We start from the raw sequence: 10,699 nt of genomic DNA on the forward strand, positions 1-10,699 counted from the left end.
TTTACAATTATCAACTTCGGTTATCTACCGGGGAATGTCCCTCAATGCCACATATTTATTTTAATTCCTTGGATATTCTGGATACCAGACTGATATCCATTTATCACCCACTAGTGATGTTGGTTATAAATATTTTCCCTATTTTATTTCTTTTAAATCTTCTCTTCAATGCTTTTATTCATTTTTTTAAAATTTTATGTAGTTAAAATTATTTTTTATCTTTTATAATCTCTATTCCTGGTTAAGAATTCTTCCTCTAAGTCATAATGCCACTAATACACTTTTGTTTTTTTAACCAATTAGTTTTGGTTAAAATCTACAAGTTTTGATGATCTCGACTCCAAAAATTGAAATCTCATTCATATCTTTACAATTTTAGATCATTTCTTCTTCTAGATTAATTTTATTGTTTATTCTAATTCAAAAAAGTAAACTGACCTGGCACAATCATGAGTAGTGGATTTTTTGCCAATTTTGCAAATATATTTATGTAAATCTTATGCCTTGATAAGATAACTTCCATATATCTTACCTAATGTATGATTATTTAGTATAATCATTTCTTATTATTATTGATTATTTGGGTGGCGTTGTAGAAAGAGCACCAGCCCTGGAATGAGGAGGACCCGAGTTCAAATACAGTCTCAGACATTTAATATTCGCTTAGCAGTGTGACTGTGGGCAAAGTCACTTAAACCCATTGCCTTGCCTACCCCCCCGAAAAAAATTAAAATACTATATTGAAATTCTGACTTTTATGGCTTATATTCTATTTTTATGGTTTTCTTTTTTCTTTTTTTTTTTTAGATTTTTTGCAAGGCAAACGGGGTTAAGTGGCTTGCCCAAGGCCACTTTTTATGGTTTTCTAAGTACATAAATAGGTCATTCACAAATAGGAATAGTTTTGTCTCTTCTTTGCTAATGCTCATATTAATATCTTTTAATTTTGATCTTGTCTTACTATCACAATTAATTTCTAGTGAAGTAAGAGAGTAGGAAGATTCTTGCTTTACCCTTTTCTTGTTTTCATTATCAAGTATTCATTTTAAAAAATTAGAAACACAGTATGTTTATTTTCATAAAGACTCTTTAAGTTTTCTTTACTGTTCCTTTAACAAAATTTTTTTTAACTTCCTTATTCATTTTCTACTATTTTACTTGAAAACTCAATTCATTAATATTTTTGTTCTGGTAATACAGTTTTCCTTCCACATCACAAGGGTTAAAGGTATGGTGCACCAGTGATCTGGAAAAAAATTTTGGCCCTCTTTTTATATCAGAGAAGTCTGAATTTTTTTCTTGTTCTTTTAAGGGATATTTACAGTACCTTATTGTAAAATTTGGGTTAAGTAGTTGGTCATCTGCTAGCCTTTTGGGTATCATCTGTGGCTTCTGCAAAATTTCTTTTACCAACCCACAATATGTCGAAACTGTGATGGAGAAAGTTGTGATGTGGAAGGGACAAGGGTATAACTTTTTAGAGACATACAAATATTCTCTGAGGTCCTTAAAAGAGATCCTCAAGGCTTTCATATGTTCATATTATTATTTTGACTATAAATATTTGTTGTGTCTATGGCTCCTTATGCTCTAATACTTTATTAATTTTTGTAAAGGCAACATAGGACATTAAGAAATTAAGAAATGTGTGTTCTTGCATATTTCCATTCAGAAATTACCAAAGATCAGTAAATTAAACACCCTGAACAATTGACTATTTTAACTTTTGTTTATCTTTCTGATGGACTTATGAAGTTTCCAAGGGTACTATTACAAAATTATAGAATTTGAGTGGGAAGAGACCTGAGCAAATAGATATTCCAATCCATACAGGAAAAGAATCTCCATTATAACATACTAGACAAGGGGTCATCTAACCTCTCCCTGGAGACCACCAAGAAGAGGGGAAATAATCAATTCTCTAAGCAACTCACTCTACTTTTGGACAGCTTTAATAGTTATGAAGATTCCTTTGAAATACTTGAAGATTGGTCCAGTCTTCTTTTTTTTAAGCTAAATATGCTAGGTTCCTACAACCAAACCGTATAATACATGGTCTCAAGACTCTTCACTACCCAGGCTGCCCACTCCCCAGATAAATTTCCAGTTTAACCACATCCTTTTTAAAAACTGGAAAGCACAGAACCGAACACAAACCTCCAGATAAAGTCTTCTAACAGGGCAAAGTAGATTGGAATCATTACCTCCCTATTCCTAGAAGTTATGACCCCTGAAAGCTTTTTTGCTTCAAGACACCTTTACTTATTCATATAGAACTTGTTGTAAAACCTCCAAGTCTTCTTTCAGAACAACCATTATCTAAACATTCCTTTCCATTCTTTGGCTTGTGAAATGTATTTTTTGGGGGCACCCAATTGCAAGACTTTACATTAATCCCTAATGAATTTAAATTTATTAGATTCTACCAATGTTGATGCCTGTCAGTTTGGAATTCTGTAATTCAGTATATTAGGTATCTCTCTCAAAGTGTGGACATCTGCAAATTTGAAGAGCAAACAATCCATGCTTTTAAACAAAATCACTGATGAGAAAAGTGACTTTCTATCTCCAATTATCTTCACCCAGAATGGAAACTTGGTTTCCACATCTGGCTCCCTGAGATCTGAGAAGTGAACTTTTTGCCTTCTCTTGCTGGGACTCAGCTATATGATACAGTGGCTATAGAGCAGTGGGACTGGAATCAGGATGCTCTGAGTTCAAATCCATTCTCAGACATTTACAAGCTCTGTAGCACTGGGCAAGTCACTTAAAAAGAAGGCAAAAAACACCATGTACTCTCCAGACTCTTACAACTTAACAAGAGAGACAACATGCCAACAACTATGTAACATACAATCTATAGGATAAAACGGAGATAATCAACAGAAGAAAGACAAAAGCATTAAAAGGTACTGGGAAAAGCTTCTTGTAGAAAGTGTGATTTCCCCTGGAGCTTGGAAAAAGCTAGAGAAACTAAGTGGCACAGAGAGGGAAAGCATTCCATGCATAAGGGAGAGTGAAAATTCCTGTAGTCAGGAAAAAGGCAAACTGCCATGCTGACAAGAAACAGCACTCTTAAGTTCAATCATCAAACTATCTGTATCCACCAGATTATATTCTCATCTAATATTTTTCTTCCATCTTTTCCACAAGAATCAGATGAAATACTTTATAATTATATTTGAAAAAAATCTAGGCAAACTAGAGCCACAGGATTCCCTTTATCTACTAGTTTAGTTATTTGGTCAAAAAGGGAAATGAGAATAGTTCTTAATAAAGTCATGCTAGTTCTTTGTAATAAACAATTGCCTTTCTAAATGTTCACCAACTATCTCTTTAATAATATTTTCTAGAATTTTTCCTTGCAACCTGGCAAACCTTTTCTAGTGCCCTTCTGAACACTGAAAAATTTGGCCTTTCCCAATCCTGTTACAACTGTTCCATTTCCCATGATTTTTAGGTTTTTTTGCAAGGCAAACGGGGTTAAGTGGCTTGCCCAAGGCCACACAGCTAGGAAATTATTAAGTGTCTGAGACCAGATTTGAACCCAGGTACTCCTGACTCCAGGGCCGGTGCTTCATCCACTACGCCACCTAGCTGCCCCTCCCATGATTTTTCAAATATTAATATATGTGACTTAGAAATCATATCTGCCATTTTTGTTTTAGGATATGTAGGAATGTCTTTAATTCATCAAGCACTGCCAGATACACCCTGATCATAGATATCAATTTCCTGTTACTCACTTTTGTGATTCTCAGTGTAAAGCTGATTTTCTTTTTAGAAAAAAATAAACAGGAAAAATTGAGCAGGTCTGTCTTATCTCAGTTCAGATCCCATATACCCAAAACAAAAACTTTATTCTTCAATTTTTTTTCTAACTTTAAAAAACAAATGGAAAAAAGACCACAAATGCCTCTACCTTTTTGTTGACAGTTTCCATTGTCATCTTTAACTCATTTTAACTTTTAGAGTTCCTCACAATGGAACTAAGTCACATTCATATGTGTGTATATATATACTTCTATATATTTCTTTGTAAAATCTGGGTGAGCTGATCAGTTCGCTCCTTGATCTCTTCAGAGAAATTAAAGTATTTCATCCTCATTAGAATTGTTTACCTTTGTGTCTATATAATTTCATTCTTGAACATCTTCCATCCCTCCTAAGCCAACTTTCCCTGAAAAATTTGGAAATCTGCCTTCTCCCAAATATAAGGAACATCCCAGAGTAAGCCAACCCTTTTTTGTCAATCCTCCTCAAGAACATGGACTGTTTTGGTGTCCCTAGTATTCAGTACTTAATAAATGTTTACTAACAGACTGGCATTGGAATCATTTAATAAATGCTTATTAATGTGATTTGAAACATGACTGGAAAGGTAGTTGGGCAGCTTAGTTGTGAAGTGTCTTGATTCCAAGGAATTTGAATTTTATTCTAGAGAGAGCAGGTAGCCATTGATGATTAGGGATGGGGAGGGTCAGATCTGTTTTAGGAATATCAATTTGGCTTCTGTGTAAAGAAAGATTGGAGGGAGCAAGACCAATTGGAAGATTTTTGCAGTAGTTCTGGTAAGAGCTGACAAGGGTCTGAACCAATATAAAGATTTTTTCGAGTGAAGAGGAAAAAAAATGGAAAAAATATGGAAATAGAATCAATAAGACCAAGCAATTGGTTGAATTGGGTAAAAGGGAAAAGGTTAAAAAAAAAAACAAAGGAAAAAGGAAAAGTCAGAGTTAACTTCAGGATCTGAAATCTGGAGTTTTCACATCTCTAAAAGAGGAATAATAATTATCTCACAAAACTGTTATAAGATCAAATGGAATAAAGTATATAAGATGTTATAAATTTTAAATATAATGCAATATCATAATAACTGAATTACTAAACTCCCTGCAGATCTTTTTCACTTCTCAATCTGGCACTTGTTTCTGAAAATAGAGTTTTTTTTTTCTCAGAAATTAACATCCTTGAAGGCAGGTACCCATTTAATTATTTTTGTCTTTGTAGTCCCAGTGGTCAGAACATAGTAGACAACTTATCAAATTTAATCTAATTTTACATTTTGTTCACCTATTCTAACTTGCTGAAATCTCTTTGCATCCTGATGTTCAATACATGGAACCTGAAGTTACTTTTTTTTTTTTTTTTTTTTTAAGGTTTTTGCAAGGCAACGGGGTTAAAGTGGCTTGCCCAAGGCCACACAGTTAGGTAATTATTAAGTGTCTGAGACCAGATTTGAAGCCAGGTACTCCTGACTCCAGGGCCGGTGCTTTATCCAACTATGCCACCTAGCCGCCCCTGTGAAGTTATTTTTAATGGTACTTTACCATTTCTCAATTTAATAAGCATTTTAATTCTCCTTTTCAAGGTGATGAAGAGTGCCATGCCTGGATCCAGGAAGACCTGAGTTTAAATCTGGTCTCAGACATTTACTAGCTTTTTGTGACCCTGCGCAGATCACCTTACCCTGTTTGCCTTACCTATCTCATTTGTAAAATGAGCTGAAGAAGTGGCAAATCACTTCCATATCTTTGCCAAGAAAACCCCAAATGGAGTCACAACTGAAAAACAGCCAAACAACAACTTTACTTCACTGTTCTCCTCTTAGTTCCCTATAAGACAATCCTATATTTTCACTCAAGATATTAGTTCATCATTCCGACAGTTCAAATTATAAACATAAAGTATTTGCCTGAAAGTCCTACATTAAAAATTAGGAAGGCAAATAAACCAATGTACAAACCATAGAGATCCTAGAGTAAATATCCAACTAAGTATTATGAGATAAATTCACAATCCTTAAGTGATTTTTTAAAAATATAATACTATAACATTACTTTGTTTTCAGTTAAGTAGTAAGCACCCCCAAAATCTGCATACTCAATCTCTATTACTTTTGTTGCTAATTTTATAAAAGGTTCTTAAAAACAACTGACCATACGGTAAATCTTACTTCTCTTTTTCACTTCTGAATACAAGAAAAACAGGTTAAAAACCTATTTTTTTAAAGTCTTTCCATCATTTAGGTAAATGGCTAAGGAATGACAGTAAGAAATTTTTATGTGCAGTAGTAAACTGTAGCAGTGGTTCTAACATCAAAAGACAGACTGTTTGGTTAAAGAAGAGCCCAGACCTGGTTCAACTAGTTCATATTCTTGGTCTCCAGATCTCCAGAATAGAGTAAATGCACATACCAGATTCTCTTAGTTTAAGAGTGTAAATGTTGACAATAAATGCCTCATTTTCTGATTCATCTTGAAATGATTCATTTGTTTTCTCAAATACATTTTTGGGTCGAGTTTGGGATTTGAAGTTATGATCACTAGTGATGTTATAATGATTTCTTTCTAACTCCATACATTCACACTTCTGAAACCAATAAATTATTTCAATATGTTCACAGACTTTAAGAAAGTCAACTTACCAAATAAAGTGCACTTTAAGTAAAGCACAACAAAAGTAGTAAATACAAACAAACGAGTTGGCATACTGAAATTCTTTCAAGTTACCTTACTCCTCATATTAATCTCAAAGAGTCAAATTTTTTAAGTTGTTAATCAACTCCCTCCTTCCCCGATGAGAATTCTAGCTAAATTTTGGAAAATCTCAACGGTACTTGCAAAGTCCTGCCATCCCATTCCTGGGGGTTGGATTATCTGTCCCGGAGGGACGGGTTGAAATCGAGGCTAGCTTTCGATAAAAAAACAAAACCCTCAAATGTCTCGCCAGGCAGGGGAAGGGCATCTAGATTCGGGCCGGCCCGGCTCGGCGCACCAGAGGAATGGGGCAACGCCGCCTGGCGTGGCACCGGGGTCCGCGGGAGGCGCGAGCCTGGGGCCCGCCGCAGCGCCGGGGAAGCGCCCCCACGCCGCTCCTCCGGGCGAGTGCCGGCGGCCCGCGCTCGGGGTCCGCGGGAGCCAGGCCGAGGCCTCGCGGGCCCTTAGGCCGGCGCGAAGGCCCGTATGTGGCGAGGGCTGCCGATGCACCCCCGGGCCCGCCTTACCTCCGCGTCTTCTTTGGACTGTGGCAGGGTGGGAAACTCCAACTTCACGTCCTCCATGGCTACAGCCGGATACGATGCGGGCTAAAGGGCCGGGGCCGGGCCGGCCCGCACCTCCCGGGCACGCTACGGGGCTGCCGGCGGCGGCTGCAGCGGGCAGGAGGGCGGCGGGTGCGGGCTGGCTACTGATACACGAAGGCCACAAGTCCTCGGCGGCTCCGGCGCAGGCCGCGGCGGCGCGGCTGGGCGTTGGGGAGCTCGCGCTCCGCCGCCATGCTGGTCCTCACGGCCGCCCCCGCCCCCGCGACCCCGCCCCTGCAGCTCCCCGCACTCCGGAGCCGCCGGTTCCGCTCGGCCCGACCCGGGGAACGGCGGCCCCGCCTCCGCCCTCCCGCGGCCCGCCCGCCCCCCGCAGGGCTACGTCCGCGTGCGGCCCGACGCTGCGCCCCCGAGTCACCGCGCAGGCTCGGCCACGCCCCCGGCCCGCCGGCGGAGCTGACGCAGCCGCGGGCCACTTCCTCCTACGGAGCGCTGCGCGAGCTGGGCGTGCCGGGCCGCTGGCCTCACGGAGCGCGGCTCCGGGACAGCCAGGCCGGGCTGCATCGCCCTGCCAGCCCGGAGTACTGTTTCGTTTTACCTAATTGCCCTGCTTAATATACGCGGTGCCGTCCACTGGCGATGGCTTCAAATTCATACCAAAAGATGACCCCTAATGTGTGAACATTGAGGCACTGAGTCCTAAAATCTAAAGTGAGTCTTAGTATTTTTCCCCACTTAGGATGATTGCACCACCTGCCTCCCCCCCACCCTGTTTACATGTAGGAATAGTATCAGAAGTATTTCCATTCGTGTTTCCGTAAAAGAACAAAAGAACTAAATGCAATTCATTAACTTTAGTACATATAGAGAGGCAGCATGGTGTAGAGAGAAAGTTGACTTGAGTCATAAAGACAGGGGTTCAAGTAATATATCTCTGACACCTAGGGGCAAATCATTTAACCTTTCAGTGATGCCAAACAAGTCTCCAAGACAATAAAATTACTAAGCTGAAGCCAGATCTATTGTTTGATGTTCTCTAGAAAAATGAAATGTCTAGTAAAAAAGGTGTAAATTGCATCTTGCAAAAATGCCATATTATTCATTACATGTAATGACAAATCAAATTATCTGTTGCTTTTTTTAAACAAAGTATAAGCTAGGGAAACATTAAGGATAGAGCAGTATGATGTGAGAAAAGCAAGGAGGAAGCTGCTGCTGAGGAAATCACTTCAATGCAGACTGGCCACTGCTCCATACTTTTCAATCTCAAATTTGAATATTGGAGAACTGGCCCTTCAGGTGGTCAATATGGGTCAGTGGGGCCTTTTCTGCCTAACCTCTAATTTGATTCCTGACCACTATTTCTTTTTCTATTATGTACAACTTTCCTACCTTTTTTCTTAAATATTTGTATTGATTGCCTAAAATGTCAGAAAATTAAATTCTTTTCCCTCAGTTTCAAAGATAAGATGGCAAGTAACTGAATAAAGGAAAAACTATTTGGGTTACAATAACTCAGTTTATGTTCACAAAGAATCTTAGAATGTTAACACTCAAAAGGGACAGCATTTGGTCCATCCTTATTTTCCAGAAAGGAAGTTAATAGTTAAAGTGACTTGCCCAATATTATGCCAGTAATAGGTGACACGTGACCTTTTCCTAAAGTTTTAGCTAGAAAATGTCATAAGAAAATTATAATTTTCATATTGAGCATATCAATATATGTAATGAACATGGTAATTGGAATTGTCAGATCTCCTTTTTCAAAGGAAGATTATAGTTTGCTAATCATGAAAACAGCCTGGAACTATTCATTAAATCCTGATAGGGCCTGTATTCTCTCCTTGACCTATACTTGCCTGTTTAATGAAATTAGAAAACTTCATAACCTAAAACTAAATAACCTATAGTACTCCCAAGACTATACAATCAATTTAACCATTCCCACAAGACTTGAGGATATCTGTAATGTCCTACTTGGATGGCCAAGACTTGATGTTTGTTCTGAAATTGATTGTTCTGTGTTGTATGATCTATTTTTCTCTCCCCCTTCCTTTTGATCACCTATATAATCTTTGCTTACATGGCAAGGAGAAATCTTGAAATTTGCAAGTAATTAATTAAACCATTACTTGATTGATGGCACTGTCTCTGGCATGCTCTGTCATGTCTAGGTTAGAAACTGGATCAGTAAAAATCCTGTAAACATAAATAATCCTAAGAAAATTTAAGTTAACAGGTTACCAAAAACATTAGTTTCCATTTTTTTCAAGATGTATTACCACATATTTTATGTATCTGTTGATGAAAAAAGGTTTAACCTTGCTGGTTTTTTTATGTCAGAGTTAAAAATCTTTCAAAAACAGCCAGTTAAAAGTAGAACATCTGATGAAATGATTTAGCTGATTTTTGTCAACTTATTAACTAAAGTAAAACTGTTATTTTTTATGAGCAAACTGCAGCAGAGGGGAAAAAATACAATTTTAGGGGCAACTGAGTGGCACAGTGGATAGAGTACTGACCCTGTAGTCAGGAAGATCTGAGTTCAAATGCAGTCTCAGACACAAGAAGGGACACCTAGCTATGTGACCTGGGCAAGTCACTTAACCCCACTGCCTAGCCAAAAAAAAATTAAAAAAAAGGGAAAAATACAATTTTAAAGATGATTTCATATAAATCCAGATAAATTCATTTCAGGCAATCCAGTGCCTACTAAAAGCACTCTAGTCCTTTACTTATCCCTCACCCCCAACTTTAATCTAAAGATTATCACAGAATCAGGGGCAGCCCTGTATTGCCAAGAACTGCCATTGCCAGGGATGTCCTATTTTACTTCACCTAGGCTGCTTGACTCAAGAGTCTGGATAATATGGGTGTTAATTACTCCTTCTAATGAAAAGGAGAATCACTAGACTATACCATCTGCTCTTTCAAGGCATCCTCAGATACTCTCATCATCTGATCTGCTTCTATTCCCTGCAATCCCCAGTCACTGTCATCTTAACTACCTTGGGATTTCTAAGCCTTGAAATCGGTTCTGTTGCTACATATCTAGGCCTACAAAGACCTTTCAATCAATGTGACTTCTTGTTGTGAACATAGACTGTCTCAGTTTTACCATTTATATCAATAAAGCTTATTAGTATATAATAAATGGGTAATAAATGTGTTTTCATTCATTCATACACGATACATCAGGACCGACAGGTTAAATCTGGTTATTTATGTTTGAACTTGGTATTAAATGAGCCACTTTGCAGAATGACAGTTAAAAAAAGGTTTACTTAACCTTGGCAGAGGAAGGAAATTCAGAGCAAGAAAATGATATTCAGTTTTACTACCTCTGTGTTACTCATGATATCTGAGATCAGAAGCCTAAGAAAAGGTGACTATTGCTACCCCAGTTTTTGTATTTTTCAAGAAAAACCTAGCCTTTAGAGGGGCCTAAAAGATACCCTTCCTGAACACAAATATTCATTTTAATTAAATGAGTTACCATTAACACAATATTGCATGCAAAATATTTATAGGAATTGTAGTTATTAAATACTGTTAGTTGTTTAACAATATAAAACAATCCCAGGGTGTTTTCCATTGGATCCTCCCTCTTCTAGTATATGTGGAAGCCATGATCATAGGATCACAGATTAAGAACTA

The 10,699-nt window shown here is 38.1% G+C and overlaps 1 protein-coding gene across 2 annotated transcripts in view; it reads right to left on the reverse strand.

Annotated features, from left to right (window-relative positions):
- The window catches only part of STYX (serine/threonine/tyrosine interacting protein), a 52,673-nt gene extending 45,313 nt beyond the window's left edge, over window positions 1-7,360 (reverse strand). The window contains exon 1 of one of the 2 annotated variants that reach the window (XM_074213344.1): window positions 7,007-7,360. In XM_074213344.1, the coding sequence (XP_074069445.1) occupies window positions 7,007-7,063 (57 nt within the window). In that variant the 5' untranslated portion in view covers window positions 7,064-7,360. The remainder of the gene's footprint in view (window positions 1-7,006) is intronic. The other variant, XM_074213343.1, reaches the window with a different exon arrangement.
- Between the last annotated feature and the right edge of the window lie 3,339 nt (window positions 7,361-10,699).

Source organism: Macrotis lagotis, chromosome 1, assembly GCF_037893015.1.
Source record: "Macrotis lagotis isolate mMagLag1 chromosome 1, bilby.v1.9.chrom.fasta, whole genome shotgun sequence".
Lineage (NCBI taxonomy): Eukaryota > Metazoa > Chordata > Mammalia > Peramelemorphia > Peramelidae > Macrotis > Macrotis lagotis.